General features: G+C 28.3%; 3 protein-coding genes across 4 annotated transcripts; 1 reads left to right on the forward strand and 2 right to left on the reverse strand.

Moving 5' to 3' along the window:
- Positions 1 to 1,961: 1,961 nt before the first annotated feature.
- LOC110604175 (probable WRKY transcription factor 51) lies at positions 1,962 to 2,967 on the reverse strand. 2 transcript variants are annotated; one of them, XM_021742304.2, is made up of 3 exons: positions 2,533 to 2,967; positions 2,280 to 2,412; positions 1,962 to 2,196 (listed from the first exon to the last, which is right to left on the reverse strand). In XM_021742304.2, the coding sequence occupies exons 1-3, from the start codon at positions 2,756 to 2,758 to the stop codon at positions 2,070 to 2,072; spliced, it is 486 nt and encodes a 161-aa protein (XP_021597996.1). In that variant the 5' UTR covers positions 2,759 to 2,967; the 3' UTR covers positions 1,962 to 2,069. The 2 variants fall into 2 exon arrangements, with proteins under 2 accessions (XP_021597996.1, XP_021597997.1); XM_021742305.2 differs by having other exon boundaries at positions 1,962 to 2,193; positions 2,533 to 2,950.
- A 3,033-nt stretch (positions 2,968 to 6,000) lies between these two features.
- Positions 6,001 to 10,131, forward strand: LOC110603774 (25S rRNA (cytosine-C(5))-methyltransferase NSUN5). The gene is made up of 12 exons (XM_021741676.2): positions 6,001 to 6,329; positions 6,497 to 6,555; positions 6,683 to 6,733; positions 6,933 to 7,071; positions 7,317 to 7,402; positions 7,521 to 7,619; positions 7,982 to 8,035; positions 8,393 to 8,537; positions 8,752 to 8,813; positions 9,105 to 9,264; positions 9,454 to 9,615; positions 9,719 to 10,131. The coding sequence occupies exons 1-12, from the start codon at positions 6,080 to 6,082 to the stop codon at positions 9,991 to 9,993; spliced, it is 1,542 nt and encodes a 513-aa protein (XP_021597368.1). The 5' UTR covers positions 6,001 to 6,079; the 3' UTR covers positions 9,994 to 10,131.
- Positions 10,132 to 10,264: 133 nt separating this feature from the next.
- LOC110603775 (17.3 kDa class II heat shock protein) lies at positions 10,265 to 11,158 on the reverse strand. Its single transcript, XM_021741677.1, has one exon. It carries the CDS (start codon positions 10,976 to 10,978, stop codon positions 10,508 to 10,510), a length of 471 nt encoding a protein of 156 aa, XP_021597369.1. The 5' UTR covers positions 10,979 to 11,158; the 3' UTR covers positions 10,265 to 10,507.
- Positions 11,159 to 19,932: the final 8,774 nt, after the last annotated feature.

The raw sequence follows: 19,932 nt of genomic DNA on the forward strand, positions 1-19,932 counted from the left end.
TTCAACAACCTTAAGACTTATTTATTAATCGAAATTAAATTTACTATTTATAATTTAAATTTAATTAAAATTGAAATTAAAACCGTTTATAAAATAAAAATGAAATCGGACAAGCCGAAACTATTTTAAAATCATTATAAATTAATTTTAATTCAATTCATAAATCAGATCAAACCACCAATTTAAAAACAAAATCGACCTTGACAAGATCTAATTTTGCAGCAGCCAAAAATTTCCCTGTCTGCAACGGCAAACATTTATATATATATATATATCAAACCTGTGATTTCAAAAAAAAAAAAACACAAATTTGTAAAAATTTAAAATTTTTCGTAATTTAATTTAAAATTTTAAAAATTTATAAAATTATTTAAAATTGTAAATTTTTTTATAATTATACTCAAATTTAAAATTTAAATTAAAAAGAATGTATTTTATTCGCATGTCAAAATAATATAAATTATTTTATTATATTTATATATCACATAAATAAATACTACTTATAAAAAAATTTAAAATTTTTAATTATTTTATAATTTAATTTAAAATTTTAAAAATTAATATAATTTAACTCAAAATTTTTAAATTTATTTCTGTTCATCTCAATTTGGCCTGAAGTAAAAATTTTATTGGACCCGGCTCGACTCGATAAATAATTTATTAATAGTAATAATAATACCCGTACAATACCTAACCTGATTTTTTTAAATTCAATTGAATGAAAAAAATTTAAAAATTTAGATATTATAACTCAAATATCTGAATTAGAAAATTTGCACAACTTGAATTAGAAAATTTGCACAACCTTAATATCAACCTCAATTATCTATTCAACGTAAAACTATCCTTAAGATATGCACAACCCAGCAGTAGAAATATTGGAGAAATGCCCAGCAGTAAAAATAGTGGAGAACAATAATCAAATAGCAAATATCCAAATAATCAAATTAATAGTTCATAAATTCTAAAATTCTTTAATAGCAACTAAAAATTTTTTAACAACATGCACATAAAAGATCTTGATTATCAAAAAATTTGATTACAAACCTAAAGAGAATTCCAGCCAAAGGAGATGTCGCCGATGCCGATTGTGGAGAGGTAAGGGTTGTCTCCAACAGTTGTCAGTGAGTGGTGATAGAAACGTCAATCGGAAAGAGTAGATGTCACCGACTGAGGAGAGAGAAGAAGATGTCGCCGATGCCGACCGGAGAGAGGGAAGAGTTGTCTCCGACTGAGAAGCGGGAGATGTGGCCACTGGAGAGAGAGAAGATTTATCGTTGACTGGGGAGAGAAAGAAGACATCGCCGGTGTCGATTGGGCTGCCGGCACTCGTCAGTGAAGTGGGGGAGAGAGGCGTTGACTGGAAAGTGGGACTGTGAGCCGACTGGAGAGAGAAGGAGGATATTGATGATTGAGGGAGAAGAAGATTTATCGTCGCTAGGGAGAGAAATGAGACGTCGTCGGTGTCGACCGGCCTGCGCCGGTAGTCGTTAGTGAAGTGGAGGAGAGATGCCGATTGGGAATTATGGGAAGAGAAGCAGGGAGAGAGGTGCCGACGGAGAGAGGGAAGCGAAAATGATATACTAATCGGTTCGGGTAACGGGTATCCGATCGTTTAATTCCGAACCCTACCCGAATCCGAGACGGGTAAAATTTTTTAAATTCGAATCTGCCCAAATCCGTTTTGTAAAAACCCAAATCCGTCCTAATAGAGTTTGGGCGAATCGAGTACCCGTGAAAACCCGCCCAACATTCCTAAATCCAAATACAAAAACAAAAATTGTCAATTATAATACTATGTGATATCATAATACTCTCCCAAAGTGAATTGCGAAAAGAATTATTATAATAAAATTATAAAAATTAAATTAAATCACAAAAATATACAAAAAATCAAATAAATGCATATATTAAAAATAATTATATTATAAAATACATTAATAAATTATTTATCGAGTCGAGCTGGTCAATAAAATTTTTATCAAATAGAGTCTCGGATGATTTGTTTAAACTTTTAATAAAAATAATCTTTAAAAATGCAACTAAAGGCAACAGTAAAAAGTTGATGCTTAAGAGGAACATGGGTGATTGTGGACACCCTCGTAGGTTGTTATTACATATGTTAGATCCTCTCTATCTCTCTCTACTCTCTTCTTCACTGGACAGCCTTCCACTGAGCATCGATAGTAATTTCTGCTAATCACGTAAATATACTCATCAGACTTTTCCTTTGATATAGTATTTGAAGCAAAATGAATGAAAAATAAAGCAACCTATACCTTGGATTTGGGCTATTCTTGACCATCTTCTTGCCATACTTCCTCCACTTGAACCCATCATCTAGTATCTCAACCTCTGATTTTGTCTTGAATGCAACCCTTCCTTTAACTTCCTTCTTCTCCCTGCCCTCTCCTAGCAATCAAACCATGTACAAAAACACATAAGTTATCAAATGACATACAACGTTAAATTAATCAAAAGATCAATTCAACATGGCTGAAGTCCCTGCTCAGTTCACAACTTTTTGCTCACCGCCGACACTAGGCCCTCCATGGGAACCGGTAGCTCCGCCTGACTCACCCATTACATGAGCTTGATAAACAGGATTGTTGGGAGAAACACAAAGCAGAAATGATTTTTCTTCTTCTTCTTCTTCTGTCCACTCATCAAACTTCAAGAAATCTGAGGGCTCAAAGTTTGTCAGCTCTCCATAGTTGCTGTCCGGAGCAGCAGCATAATTACAGCCAGACTGAGTCATAATTCCGACAACCAATATAAGTCCTGTTTTTTCTTTACAACGTAATAAATATATATAAATATTTATATCTTACATACACACACTCATACATAGTTAGGCAGGTTCTCTATGGCCTTCCTGTGACATTGCAGGAAACTTCAATGTGTTGATTCCAAGCGACCTGGAATAGAGACTAAAAGGCACATCATGAACTTGTACATGGACGTGGGGCATGCTCCAGAAGACTTGACTTTAGGATAGACTTCTGCCCCTTTTGTTTTTTTTTTTTTAATCTTTTTTTGTGTGAATTTAATCAGAGTGTCATTTTTAAAGTAAAAATTGACGGTTGGAGAGGTTTCAATATAAGATATTTTACAAATAAGAAAAATTTGACAAAAAGTATAAATAAAATTCCAAATTTTAATTTTAAATCTAAATAAGTCTTCACATAATAAAATATTATTTAACAATAGCTTTTTTGAGTAATTTTTAAATATTAGAATTATTTACAGTAGTAATGCAGTAAAAAAAAAACTTATTTTGATTTAAATGTAAAATTTAAAATTTTGTTTACAAAGTTAAATTAGGCTTAGAAAAGTTGAATAGTTTATTTAATTTTTTTTTTCCTTCTTATATCGAAAAATAAGATTTTAGGTCTCCAAAGATGTGCACGTGTAACAACATAATAGATTGTGCAATAATATTATTTTAAAAAATTCAAACCAATCCGACCATGAGTGGCTATAACGTTGTGTAATCGTGTGTCTTTAATTGCTTCGATTTTTTTTTTTTTAAATTTCTAGAAAACACTATTTTTTATATTAAAATATAGGGAAAATTACTTTGTAGTCCCTGAGGTTTAACGTAATTAACACTTCTGTCCCTCTATTTTGGCGACCCAACACTTAAGTCCCTCACTTTCTTTTCTGTCCAATTTCGTAGTTCTTCCGTCCAAAATAGCCGTTTGGGACACGTAAATTGACAAAATTAACTATCTTCCTTTTCTTCCCCTTTCTGCAACTTCTTCTTCTTCTTCTTCTTCTTTCTTATTCTTCTTCTTATTCTTCTTCTTCTTCCTACTGTTTTCTTCTTCTTCTTTATTCTTCTTCTTCTTTTTCTTCTGGAATTTCACATTGAAATAAGGGTATTTTTAGAAAAAATTATCACATTTCACCTTTGACTCTTTGACCAAACGGTTTAAATGGACGGAAGGATTACGAATTTGGACGGAAGAGAAAGTGAGGGACTTAAGTGTTGGGTCGCCAAAATAGAGGGACAGAAGTGTTAATTACGTTAAACCTCAGGGACTAAAAAATAAATTTCCCTAAAATATATTTACTACAAATAAATATAGCCTAACATTCTAATTTTTCACAGTGAAGCCTTATTAAGAGCTGGCTTGTCAAGCGCAAGAAGAACAGTCCACCTTGACTTGGTACCCCCCGAAGTTCATCAGCAACTTCCAGTTCCTGAGGTTATTGTCCGTTAGCTCTCTGGAACATTTCTAATTACAGGATCACTAGGAAATAGCAAGTACAAGTTCTGTTAATAAAAAGGGTTAAAAAAATTCAATATTTTTAATTTTATTATAAATATATTTTATATTTTTTAATTAAAATTTTATTTTTTAAAATTAATTAATTATATTTATCATTATTTATGTTATTAAAAAATTAATAAAATTATTATATTATTTATTACATAAATATTATATTATTATTCCGCGTCAATTAATTAAAAAAATTTATAATTTATTTTTATTTAATTTAATTTAATTTTTTTATTTTTTATCGATTAAATTTTTATTTTTTTAATATTTAATCAAATACATTTATTATTATTATTATTATTATTATCTATTATTATTATTTTTATAGTTAAAAATTCACAAAATTATCAATTTTTTTAATATATTTAAAAATTATTATTTATAAAATTATTATGAATCAATTTTTTTAAAAATTTGTATAATATATTTATTATTTAGTAATATTTTTAAAATTATTATTAAAAAATAATTTTATTAAATAAATTAAAAATAAAGTATTAAAAAATAATTTAATTTAAAAATATTAAAAATAATAAAATATTTTTTAAAAATTATTTTTTAAAATTTCAAATCTAATACTAATCCACAACTTTTTTTTCTAATTTTAAAATATTAATTTCTTATACTCTCTTAATATATTGAAAAATTAAATAACATCATCATCATCGTTATTACAATAAAAATAAAAAATAAAAATGCAAGTAAAAAATTTCAAGGTCAAGAAAACTACACATCATTATGTCTTTTTCTTTCCTTATTTCTTATTTTTCAACTATCTGTAATTTTTTAATTAAGTATTCATTTATTTTACAGAAAATATTTTTTAAAAAATATATTTTTTTATATTTTCTAATATTTAGACACTTAAAAAATTTAATTAATAAAAAAAAATTTTATTAAATTTTTTTTAAAAAAATATCATTTTACACATCTTAATATCTTTATTAAAATCTTTATATATAAAAATTTTAATAAATTTTATTTTAAAATTAAAATTAAATAATAAAAAATAAGTTATCTTATTAAAAAATATATTTTTACAGAAAATTTTTTTATAAAAAATATTTTTAAAATATAAATTATTTTTCACAAAATAAATAAAACCTAAATTTTTATATTTCTTTTCTCCTTTTAACCTATAAAATAATATTAGAAATTTAATAATAAGTCTCCATTTCTTTATAAGAGTGAATCTTATCGGAAAATATTATTACTATTTGTGCATAGCACAGACGGTATTTAGTATAAATAAGAATTTTGTGTATAAGAGAAAGCCAAAACTTAAAACATGTGTTAAAAATTATAATTTAAAACTTACCATATGACTGCCGTTTACTTTTATAATATTTCAAAAATAGCCAAGTGGTATATTAAAATATTGGAAATCAATACAAATTAAAAGAATCTCTATATACTCGAATCAAACCAAAAAGTTAAATTAAAACACACACTATATCTATTGGATCTGTATTTTATTTAAATTAAATTATGCAAATACTCATTAACCCATTATTTAGTATAATTTATTTTAATAAATAAATAATTTTTTATAAAATCAAATGAAATTTTAATTACTTTTAAAATAAAATTTTTTAAATTAAAAAAATATTTTTATTTTAAATGAAAATTCATTAAAATAAATTAATTGAATTGAATTTTTAGACCTCCTTGTGTTAGGCCCGTCGCGTTACCTAAAAGATCGTCGTTTTGAATTTAACAAAATGAGCAAATTTCAGCTGCCCTGAATTTCATTGGGTGTCAATGATAGTGGTAGTGTAGTACTGTAGAGCCAAATGGTTCGAAAGAAGCCGCCTTCGTCGAAATCAAAACCATTCGCAGCCGCCGAGAAAACGGAAAACCGGCGGCCGAGCAACTCCGAGAGGTCGGCTTACTTCGCGAGAAGAGAAGCGGCCAAGGTCCTGAGGAGCGTTCTCCAAGGCGACGCCAAGCGCCAAGCTGTTGGTTCCATCAAATCCCTCGTCTACAGCCCCTCCATTAAGAACAAAAAGGCGACTTTTGCTCTCGTCTGCCAAACTCTCAAGCGTATGTTAGCTTCAATTCTTCGCCAAATGGAATTGTTAGATATTAGTATGAGGTTGAAATTTTGCAAAATAATTTTATTGCTTTCCAGAGCAGTGTAGGTCTTGATTTTTGTTCTTCAAAACAAGGTAAATCACTTTCTCAAATGCCCATTCTTTTTTGTTTTTCAGATTTACCCATTATTAAGGATGTGTTGGAGTCTGCTGCCATACTCAATAGCAAGTGGAAGGTAGCAACTTACAAGCATTTGTTTTTATGTAGAAAATGTTTTCTTTAGATTTGTGTTATTTTGAATTATTAATTAGCCAAAGAAACTTGAAATGGTGGATTGAGTTATACTTATTTTGCTGTTGCAGAGGCAAGAGGAACTAATCTCCATAATAGTGTATGACATTCTATTTGGGCAGGTATATTCTTTCCATATTCATGATATATTAAAAAGTTGTAATTCTCGTTTTTCCCATCTCTGCATTCCTGTTGTTTAAGTTTGTGACTGGGAAAAGATGTGATAAAATAACTGATTCAAAGAGAGTAAAAAAAACTTTCTGTTATTTGCTGGTTCTTGTACTTGTATGATGGTTGTTTCACATGCGATGGATTTTTTAGGAAATCTCATTGGTTGGTGGTGATGCGGAGAAGTTTCTCATTGGCAGGAAAAATGCACTTCAGTCAGCGCTGGCAAAGCTTTTAGTAAGAAAGAAAGTGAAAAGCATCGAAAATCTGATTGCTCTTTACCAACCTGCTGGTGAGTATCCAAATTGCATTAGTGGTTCCTCACTTTTTGTTCCTCCCAGACCAAATTTATGCTTTGAGAATTGAAATAGAGCTATTGGAGTGGAAGCATCACAGATTGGTTTAACTGTTTGTTCCATTTTCCTTAACCATATTTGTTTAAGTTTAAGAATTTTATAAGAGTCTTTGAGATGTGCATAAAATAGTTGCTTTGGTATTACAGTATTGCCTACCGTTGTTGCTGATTTTCTGGTGCAGATGTTTCAAAACCTTGTTGTGTTCGTGTAAATACTCTGAAATCAGATGTTGATTGCGCATTACGTGAATTGGGGAAACAGTTCACGGTAATTTTTGCAACCTCGTAACATTTTAGTGAATGATTTTTGTATAAGTTCTTAGTTGTAAATAAAGCATCAGACATCACCACAAACCAGAGGACATTGTTTTTCTTCTCTGTCACAGGTTCGGAAGGATGACATTGTACCTGACCTGTTGATACTCCCTCCACATACTGATTTACACAATCATCCTCTGGTCTTGAATGGAAGTGCCTTTTTGCAAGTAAGAATTTACTCAAATTTTTTTACGCTGATGTTGCTTTTAATCTTCTCTTTACATTTTAAAGGAATGTAAAATTCAGTTTTATAGTATGGATTTACTAAGGTATGATGTAGGACAGATACGAAGGTACAGTGAACTGAGCTCATGACGGTGCTTGGGGCTTACCTTGAAGGAGCAGAAATAGCAGCACCTATCCTAATCCCTAGATACTTAAATTCCAGTCTTAGACCAAAATATTATATTTTCTGCATCAGAGAATTATGATTCCTCTTATCATGGTTGATAAAGTTATGGACTACTTGCTAAAAATTTTATTTTTGGGTGCATTGTTTGGTTTTTATTTAGATCGATTACTTTTGTAGGGAAAGGCAAGTTCAATGGTGGCAGCAGTCCTTGCGCCAAAGCCAGGGTGGGAGGTGTGTTCTGTTGATTGAGACTGAATAATACTTTTCACATTCTTGCTCTGCATGGTGAATGAATACCGTCTTGTCCTCAAAACATTCTTTACTTGTAAACACGTTCTTTATTTTTTTGGTGGATGACAAAGATATTAGCACTGTTGAAACACTGCCTCCTTTTTTTTGGATAAAATATGACATGCAAGTAAAAAAAATACTTGAAAAGCTAGCAACTAAAATCACCGAATCTGTGACTTGTACAGTCATCGTTTTGTGTTATTTTGACAGCGTGGTGCTGATCCATAGTTCTTTTATTCTTTGAGGTATTTCTTTTGGTCCAAGGCTCTTATTCTTAAAACAATTTTCTGTTTGAAGGTTCTTGATGCATGTTCAGCTCCAGGAAACAAAACTGTCCATCTTGCTGCTCTTATGGGAGGAAAAGGAAAAATTATAGCATGTGAGTTAAATAAGGACAGAATTAAACGTCTAGAAGACACTGTCAGACTCTCTGGTGCCACTAGTATCCTTTTGTAGTTCTCAAGCATTTTAGATGTCATTCTTATTATTATCTCAATTATTTGACAGACAGTTTTTTATTTAAAAAAAAAAAAATCTTGTCAATAGTTTTGCAAAATAAAAATGCCTCTGGAGATTGCTTTCTTAGAGGAGTACAAAATATGATCAGAAGTGTCATCCGACATTTTTATACTACTCGGCCTTAACCTGACTTCTAGACATTGAGATTCGGCATGGTGATTTCTTGAACTTAAATCCAAGAGATTCGTCTTTCTCCAAGGTGAATAATCTTTAGCTGTGTTTAAATACTGAGTAGTTATACACTACTGAGCACTGTTTCTTAAACTGCAAAACCCTGAATTGTTCTTTAGTATGTTGTATAAAATGATGTACTACGTATTTCTGGTTTCACATGGGGTTAATTTTTCTTTATGCTGCTTGTACCCAATAAAATAGATATAGCCAGCTCAATCCCACAATCTGAACAGAAAATCCATTGGAAATATATTATCTAAATCTGCATTTGGACTTCCTATCTGAATTTTGCTAACAAGGTATTATGTCCTTGCAGATCCGTGCTATTCTTTTAGATCCTTCTTGTTCTGGTTCAGGGACTGCTGCTCAGCGATTAGACCATCTACTTCCATCTCATGCCACTGACGTTACCGACACAGAAAGGCTGAATAAGCTTTCAGCCTTTCAAAAGAAGGCTCTGGCTCATGCATTGTCATGTATGTTATCTTTTTATTAATTGCTTTAACCATGTATTTCTTTCTGCTTGACTGTCCGTCAGCCTCGTGAATTGCATACCGCTATAATATGCCATAACCTGAGGCTAGGACATCAAACGAGCAAATGGTTATGCTAGTGTCTGTTGTATACATGCTTTGAAAAGTTTTTAATTAAATAATCTATTGCAGTCCCTGCAGTTGAAAGAGTTGTTTACAGCACATGTTCTGTCAACCAGATTGAAAATGAAGATGTGATAATATCAGTTCTCCCTCTTGCGGCATCCCATGGCTTTCAGCTGGTCACTCCCTTTCCTCAGTGGCATCGTCGTGGTCTCCCAGTTTTTGAAGGCTGTAAGAGCTAATAATAAATTAAGCATTCCTTAATACAAAGCAGCATGTGAAATTATTGCATGAAAGAAGTAATTGTAACAATTGCTTGCTTCTTATCTTGCAGCTGAGCATTTACTTCGAACAGATCCGATCGAGGATCATGAGGGCTTCTTCATTGCTCTTTTTGTCAAGAAAAGTAGCATTAATGATTCAGAAGAACAAACTGGAATTAGAAATACTCCCAGAGCTCTTACTACTAAGAAACCTCATTTTAAAAGACACAGCCATGCGAACAGAAAATTTTCTGTTATACCTGCAGTCTACAGTGGAGTATTTAAAATATGGAATTCTAGACTAGTCATGAAAAGGAGAATCCGCAGAACAAAAGGGCTTCCCTGACCTGCCGATTAATTTTGAGGCACCTTCTTTCTCTTTTCCTTTTTAGATAATTGATTGAAAATTCAGGAGTAATCTCCACTTGCAAAGATTTCCGGTCCTTTTATTAATTGTTAAACTGGTCTTTCTTGTTTTCTTGCCTATTCTGATATTGTATCATATCTGTGTTGCCCGTTTACAATTTCGTGTTTTCAATTTCGTGCATAGTCAGTGGGCAATTAAGCAGCCCGTTTTCAATTTCGTGTTTTCAATTTCGTGCATAATCAGTAGGCAATTAAGCAAAGATGATATTTGATTTCAGAAACAACTTCCATAACATGTAAGGTGCATATCAACCTCATCAGAAGCCAATCTCACACAGGAAAGCCACAAGGGAAACAGAAAGAAAAAAAAACAAAAAGAAAAACACAGCCTAGTAATGAAACTACTAGTATTCATAGATAGCACTAGTCGATAACGAGCACTAACACAATCCACTTTATTTGCAGTACCCAACCATAGACAGTTGTAGTACTCCTCAAGCTATCTTAACCTCGATGGTCTTGGGCTTTTTTGGCTCCGGTGGTGGCAATTTCTCCACAGTGACCGTCAGAACTCCATCCTGGCAGACCGCCGAAATGGTATCAGTATTAGCATTTTCTGGCAGCACAAACTTCCTCATAAACTTGCCAACCCTTCTTTCCATCCTCACATACTTAGCCCCTTCCTTCTCCTCATCGCGCTTCCTCTCTCCGCTGATCAAAAGCACATTGTCATCCTCCACCTGAACTTTGATGTCCCCAGATTTCAACCCTGGCATGTCGATGATAAACACATAGGAGTTGGGATATTCTTTGATGTCAGCCGGAGTTGAAGCCATGGCCTTCGCATCCCTTACATAAGTACGAGTGGGGGCGTTGAAGGACTTGTCGGCTTCGTCAGTGGTGTCCATCATTTGGTGGATGGTGTGGATGAGGGGTGTTTCCAAACCAAACAGCCTAAGATCCATTTTCCTTTTCTTCAGTAGAGGAATTTCTCACACACTGTGGCTCCGCGTTTCTTCTTCTGCAAACAGACACTTCTTGGCGAGCGAGGAGGAGCAGTGTGGGAGAATTTATAGCGGGTATTGGCAATGGGGGAGCGGGTTTTGAAAGGAAGTTTCTGGAGGGAAGTAGAGAATGTGAAAAGGTTCCAGCAGGTTCCATTACGAGTCTGGAAGATTATGGAAGACTTAAAGAGCTTGTCCTGACTCCTGACCGACTAATAGTAACTGTCTGACACCTCTATTTATTTTTATTTTTTAAAAGTTAGGTATACTATTTCTATTTTATATTAAATCATTAAATACCTAAATTAAAGCCCTCAATTAAAGTGATAATTAATTAAATATTTAAATTTATAAAAATTATAATAATTAAAAATATAAATTAACTATATCAATAATAATTTATAAAAAGAAGTAAAGAAATAGTTTAATTTATTAATAATTATACTTCAAAATTTGTTAATTGAAGTTCAAATTTTTTTATTAAAATGATAAAATTATGTCTGTCTAATATGTAAAATAAAATTATTAAAATTTAAATACAGATATTTGTTAAATCAATATGATTAATTCAAATGAATTGTGTTTATATTTACATTTTTTACACAATTAATTAATTGTATTGATTTTTAATTGTGTTGATTTGAATTTGTCTCGACAAGAATATTACCGCAAACCAAATTGCGACCCCTAATCTAATCCTTCAGACTGAACTGCGTTCACTCGCAGCCCACTAAGAAAGTTACAAATTGGCCGTGGAGATAAATAGCCGAGAAAAGCCCCATGATTCCCTGCGCTCTACCAAATTTTGCCTGAAATTTTACCTTAAAAGAAATTTAAAAAAAAAAAAAGAAATTATCAATTCAATTTCGCTATAACAATTTATTCTTTATAATTTTAATATTAACAATAATTTAACTCCGTCAATTTGCATTGAATTTTAAATTAATGAAATAATTATTTTATTAATAAAATAAAATTTAAGAATTAAATGATTTAATATTAAAAATTATTATTTAATTTTTATAATATAGAAAATATTTTTATTTAATCTTTCAATTTTAAAAAATATATTAAAATATTTCTAACGTTTATAAAATCAATCTACCCATTAATTTTACTATTAAATATTTTAATATTTAATTTCTATGATTTCAAAAAATTTATTAATTATTCTCTGAATATTTTATATTTTTTATAATATTTAATACTTAAAATTAATGAAAGAATTAATTAAAAATAATATTTTTTAAAAAAATTTAAATATTTATTAAATTACAATTACAATTAAAATATCTATAAATAAAAATATTGAAATACATTCGAGTTACATACATTTATTTGGTTATTCTTAAATAAATAACGGTATTAATAAATTCAATTAAAATTAAATAAAAAAGTCCAAAACATGCAATTTGATTCAATATTATATTTATATAAAATTACTTAAAACACCTCACATTTATTTTTATAAATATATCATTACAGTTATATTTAAATGACATAAAATCAATAAATGCACATAAAGATATCATTATTAAATTTATTTATTTATTCATTTTATATAATGGGAGTCATGCTTAGTTATTTTTTTTATTTAAAGTCGTGTTGCACCAGCGTTTTATTAAAGTCAGTTGGAACAGCACCACAAAAATAAATTTATTTTTACTTTTAGAAGGAATAATTTTATTTGAAATGAAATTTTTTAAACATTTAGCAAATAATTAAAAAAATTAAAAAATAGTATTTCATCGGGAAGAATACTCAAATTTTCCTCTATAGTCCTTTTATAATTCGATACTCTTAATTTTTGTTCTTTCTTAAATCTAACTCATTTTTTTCTTTTTTCTATAGAAGACTATATAAAGAAAAAGATATTATTGTCCCTATTAAGAGTTCAAGAGATATTCCGATCGTCATTTATGATTTTTGTATGGTGGAAATATTTTTCACCTATAATCCAATCAATTTTCAGAATATACAAATTTTTTTGACAAATTTATAGCATTCTTTAGAGGGATATCTATTATGGAATTAGAGACAAAAAAAATTTATTTCGATTTTTTAATAATGTTGATTTTCCTTTCTCTCAACAGGATGATAATACTACAAGTTTTCCTTTCTCTCAATAGGATGCCTTTAACCACACCCCTGCGAATGTTAATTTAATAGATAATCAAAGGTCGGAATAGTCGAAAGCAATTATCGTCATGTGTTGGAATTGCTGAGAACTCGGTAATTTTCGGACAGTTAATGCATTGACAGATTTAGTTATTAGTTACAAGCCGGACATTTTATTTTTTATGGAAACAAAAGTTTTAGCTTTCCGTCACTGTTTATTCTTTGCGACAGAATTTTTACCTTTTAATAGCTGCATTCCTATGCAGTTTGCAAGTGGTTTAATCTTTTCGGTCTCCACATTTAGAAATTTCTAAACTAAATTTGATTTTAAATGATTGTAAATCTTTGTTAGACTTTAAAACTGATATTTTTGTTAGATGGGTTTGTCATCATGTCACTCTAACTGCTTATATTTTGGCTAAAAAATCTATTAGGCATGATCGCCTCTCTATTTGGGATAATATTTCTCTTTGTTTGATAAAATTTTATTAATACAATTAATAGTTTTATTTTTTAAAAAAATAAAAAAATTAATATAACATAATATTAAGTGTATCTATTATAATTTTAAACTTTATTTATTTATAAAAAATAACTTATATTTAAAAAAAATTCGTGAAAGATATTTTTTTATATTTTATATATTTTAATTTTAATTTAAAATATAAAATTTATTAATAAATTTTTATATGGAAGTCTTAATAAAAATATTAAAATATGAAAAATAATTATCTTTTTTTAAAAAAAATTTAAATGGTTTATTTTTTTATTAAAAAAATAATTTTTATTAATTAAAATTTTTGACTACATGTCAGAAAAAACGAAAAATATTTAACTAATTTTTTTACATACTTCAAACCTCAGAAACGGAAACTTAAATAAAATTATTATAAATTTAAATAAGTAATCTTTATGAAAATGTTGGATTGTATTCTGTTGTAGGATTGACTCTACACATGATAATAATGAGAGAAAACTTCTACTCATATTCAATTACTATAATCCATGAACTCATGTAGAAATGAGTTTAGCCCTAATTAAATTAAATATTTACATTTAAATTTATATACTCATTATTCATTTATTTCCTTAAAATTCTGATTTAAAGTTTTTAAGTAATTAAAAAAAATAATTAAACTATTTCAATTATAATAAAATACTTATTAATTTAATTAAATTAACACTTAATTATCTCATCTATTTACTCAATTCTGATAATTATTCATTAACTAGTTACCACTAGAAAAATTAAATTAATTAAAAAAGATGAAAATTAAATAATTAAAAAACTGTAAAAAATAAAAATAAAATTAGAATCAATTAATTAATATTGTTTAATCTTTTCAAATTGTCAAATAAATTTAGATAAAAGTACTTTTAAAAAGTGATAAATAACAGTGGAGAAAGGAATCTGTGTGTGTATAGGTAAATTAATTGTAATAAAAGGAGTGGTAATTATTTATCATACCATAATATACAGAAAAACAATTTTTAATGGCCTTTACATATAATCTTTAAAAATACTTATTTACTAATATTAAAGGAGACATAAATGACAATATAATATCTTATTAAAATATGTCTTGAACTGTTATTATATGATTGAATCACGTGATAAGAATTCACGGAGATATGATATTGGATCACGAAAGTTTCACATGAAAGAAAAAAAAAATTCGGATATTGCAATACTCAATACTTAAAACAACACAACTCGTTTTTTCCTAAACTAGTCGAACTTCTCATTACACAAGTTATCGTTAGAGGATAGAATTCAGAAAATTTCATCATGTTTGTAATTGCAGAAATTTTTATCCACTAACAGATGTTAGTTGAATTTTTAAGAGATTCGATAACTAATTTCATCTTTTTTATCACAATATAAAAGTGAAATATATACAAAGTTTAAGATATACATTTTTACGCACTTTTCTAAACTCAAAATTTCTATCATATTTGTTCTTCTTTAATAAAGTATTGATTTGAGTATTAAAATGATTATTAATAAGCGCCAATCACCTCACTCGTAAACATTAATTTAAATTTATAATTATAACATGTGATCGAATTAAAGTATATTAAAGTTTTTTTTTGTGAATTTTTTAATAGTAAATCATATTATATTTTGATGAGTATTGAGAAATTCATTGAAAACACAATTGAGGATATTTACATCTTCTCCAAAAACTTTGTCATGAGATCTTGCTCTAAAATCTTAAACCCAATCTCGCTAGCCGTAATTGTAATTATCCAATAAGTAAAATGTAAGTAATTGAAGACATATTTCAAAGTTACCTTCAAACTTGATTTATCAGATTAAGAAGAGTATATATTGAATTGAAAGTATAAACATATAATCAACAGATACAAAGGATACATGAAAAGTTGATATACGAAGAAAAACTTATTTAGACTCGATCTATTATGAATCCAATAAAATTTAAATAAAAATTAAATAGAATTCATTTGCTTGATTATATTTCAGATTCATCGTAGATCGAGTCTAGATAAAAATTATCTTATATGTATGTATATATATATATTAATTCTGTAGATACTGAGACACATAAATTATGCACACCAAGTGTATATATATATAACACACACGTTCGCCATAGAGCAAAACCCATGCATGGTTTTACCTTAGGGATCAAAGACAAAAGCCTTTCAGAATGCCCCAGATATCTCATAGTCATATATGCTGATCTGCTCTTGATAAATCTGAGAAAAACATCCATAGAAAGGATGTGGATCAATATCTAATAATAGAGACTCAAGGTCTCCTTCTTGATTCACCCATAAATCATCTGAACCTTTGTCTTCTATATATGATTGACTTGGCCCCTCAGGCAAGGACAACACTTGGTTTGGAGACTCAGATGAATCGAAGGTCGACGATGTTTCCAAGCTACTCTCAGAATCTCCATGATCTTCAATACTTGTTGTTGTAACTCTGAGTTTCCCCTCAACTGTTTGTGGTTTAGAGATTGTTGTTGTCATCGTCGTCGTTGTTGTTGTTGTTTCATTGCCAGTTAGCTCTTGAACAAGGCTCTTGAAGCTTGAGCTATCAGTGATGTAGACCTTAGGACGCAAAACTTTTATCCAGCTGTTGAGTTGTTTCTTTTCGTTATTAGATATTTTCGAAGATGCTTTACTTTGTTTCTTCCCCATAATCTCTCTGTTCTTAATCTCTCAACCCTCGGTTTCTTCGCTGGAGGATATGCTAAGTTCAGGCCGCCTATGATGAGAAAGATATATCATATATAGATAGAGCTATAAAGCTAATTTCAAAGAAGCTGTTGTGTTTGTACATTGCAAGGAAACCAACAAATCACTATTCTTTAAAGTAAGGAATGTGAAAATGACATTAATTAATCATCCTTCACCCAATTTCTTAATATTATTATTGAGAAAAATCATTCTTTTTTCAAAGTGTCATGATCCATTTAAGAAAATGCAGCCTATTGGTAACTAACTTTGTTTCCTTCGATTCATAGTTCAGACTTTAGAGTTCTGATTCTAATATTAAGAAAAAATCATAAAGGTATATACCCATATGGAAGGTATATTAAATGGTTTATAATTTATTTTATCGATTTTTTTTATAATTTAATTATTAAATTTTATTTTTATTGCAGTGATGCATTTTAATTTGTAGCTGTATGAAAACGAACTTTGTGATATGTATCTCCAAAGAAAGAAAAGGAAAATGCTGTTGTTTGTAATTTTGTGGAGGATGATGACGTTGAGCAATGGTGGGAAGGTAAAGAAATTAGAATATTAAAATATAGGGACATAATAATGCCGTGTGTTAGAGGTAGAAGGGCATTCAGGGCACGCAGCTTACCAGGCAGGTGGGTGGGGGTGTCACTTTCTTCTTCTGGTTTATGATCAAAATAAATAATTTTTTTAAAAAAATTGAACCTTTTTGTCCGATTTAAAAAAATTATTACATAAAATTTCAAAACGATTATTAATTCTAAAAACGTTAAGAGTCATCAATTATCTAATAAAATTTGTGATGTTTTTAGGTCATAATGCCACCAAATGTTTCATTCCAAAAGCTCCCTTGCAGCTGCACATTTTGAAAACTAAGTTTGTGCCCTGGGGCTATGTGCTTTCCATCAGATAAGAAACAGCATTAAGTAGCTATCACATGCCCTAATTAGGGTTTTGATGTATCCTAGTGTTTTTCCTTTAAATTAGTTTTTGAAAAATTAAGTCTGATTCAAATTTAACGTGATAAAATTTTGGATATAAAATATATTGAATTCACGTCAATTATGAAAAGGAATAACGTACTTATTATATGGTTTATAGACATTTTCTTTGAATTAGCTTTGATGAGTTAGATTTAACCTAAATTATTATTAAATTAAAATTATATACGAGGAATGGTTATAATTATATTGAATTTAAATTTTATATATTGAATAACTTAATTAAATTTATTTATACAAATAATTTATTCAATATAATAATGTTTATAATTTTAAATAAGTAAAATTTAAATATATTTTTAAAACTTAAAGCATAGATACTAACTAAAAATACTCTGCACATTATCCTTAATGGGTAGTATTTCTTTGAGATCTTGGCTAAAATAACATTATTATATAGAAATAGAAATATTTCATTTTATTTAATTATTAACATTTTCAATATACTTTTTTAAAACTCAGTTCAATTGTTATGTTGATTATTATATGCAGAAATTACCATTTATTATTTTAATTTTTTTTTAAAATGAAAATTAGAAATCAGAAGAATAAAATCTAATAATTCTTAAATTTACTCGGATACATTTATCATAGCATTTATTATTTTAATTTTTTTTAAATAAAAATTAGAAATCAGAAGAGTAAAATCTGAGACTTCTTAAATTTACTCGGATACATTTATCATCAGGTTAAACCTGTGAATACCATTTATTTATTTACGAACATGCATTAGTTGTATTGATAAAAGAAAAAAAATTAAATTAAAATAATTTTTTAAGAAAAAAATTTAAATTAAAACAACCACAGATCTTGAGAGATTTAATTTTTCTTTCCCATAAAATGAAAATGAAAATGAAAAATGTCTGATAAAAAAATAAAATAATTATTTGATATGAATAAAAATGATCATTTTATTTTTTTCAGATTACGTGTACTTTATACTTTCTCTAAAGCTTATAAAAAAGGGTCGATGATTTTATATTGAACAGGCCTTATAGCATAAAGAATAAGCCACAAGCCCAAAGCGTGGCCCAACCTTTATTTTAAATAAATTTTAGATTGAAATAAATTTTAATTAAATTTATTTATTTTAAACAAATTCATAATAAATTAAAATTAATTTATTTCCTTCAATATTTTATTTACACTGAACATAAATATTTATTTTATAAATAACGATTATTTATTAACATTGAATATCATTATTAGCAGTTTCATGATATTTAAAATCTAAACTTTAGATAATATTTATCAGTAAAAATATATAAACCAAAGTAGATAGTATTTTTTTTAAATTAATAAAACAATACCATAAATTTTTTAATATCAATTACAAATGTATTAAATATTAATATTTAATATTAAGTTAAATTTTTTAAAAATAGTTGTTAATCGAAAATATAAATAAGTTTAAAGTTTCAAAAACTATTTAAAAAATAAAATATTTCATTTTCCCTTTTATTTTTCTCCATATTCAAATAAGAAAAAGTGAATTTTACCATTATAGCCTTTTTCTTTTCCTTTGATTTTTCACGGATCCCATTGAGCTGTGAAGAGCTAATTTGCAATAGAAGCATAAGTTGGAGACGTCTCACTTAAATGACTCTTTTTATGTGAAGAAGACGACTTTTTTTCTTTTCTTGAGCTGAAAATGAAAGCTTTTTTTTTTTTTTTTTTTTTTCTGAGCTGAAAATGAAAGCTTAGCATAGAAATGAAATGAAGTGAATTATTTGATGATGAAGTGGGGACCACCCTATTCTATCTCATATTGACTTCACTTAATAACAAACAAAAACATCACCTTTGCTTGTTCTTTCACAACTGAATAAATTAAGGTGCAACTAGCGATCTCTATATTCACAATTTTTTCACTTTAAATTTTTTAAAAATTTATTAATTCATCTTTATTTTAAAATTAATCAATTAAAATATTTTTATATTTTATAATTTTTTATCAAAATAATTATTAATTAATTAATTTTTAAATTTAATTAAAAAATTAAATAATATAAATATTTAAAATTATAGCAATTAAATAATATGTATAATTAAAATTATAAAAATTAAATATTATAAATATTGAAAATGAATAATAATTTTTTAATAGAAAAATTAAAAAGTTAATTTTTTAAAAAAATATATAAATATTTTAATTAAATCATTTTAAAATAAAAATAAATTAATGAATTTACTTAAAACTATTTAATTATAATATTTAAAAAAAAAAAAAAAAACTTTGACTGGTGCCATAAGAAACGTAAAATATCAATATTGAGAGAAGAGAGTCAGGAGAAACAAAGGAAGAAGTTGAAAATGGGTGATGGGGTTTGATAATTTTGATGTTACTATGACTAACAGGGACGTTTAGTCTCCGTCTTCCGAGCCGCCGCCTGGCCCAACCACAAGCTTCGTGGTTTCATTTTCCTGATTTTCTGATACCTCAGGCTCATAGGCGTTACTTAACGATCACCCACAGAGTTTCCACTAAAATAAATAAATTAATCAAACAAAATCAAATCAGAGGGCACACAAAATACAGTCAGCTCCTTTATCGATATGATTATAGACACGTGTCCT

The sequence above is a fragment of the Manihot esculenta genome, chromosome 16 (genome assembly GCF_001659605.2).
Source record: "Manihot esculenta cultivar AM560-2 chromosome 16, M.esculenta_v8, whole genome shotgun sequence".
Classification (NCBI taxonomy): Eukaryota; Viridiplantae; Streptophyta; class Magnoliopsida; order Malpighiales; family Euphorbiaceae; genus Manihot; species Manihot esculenta.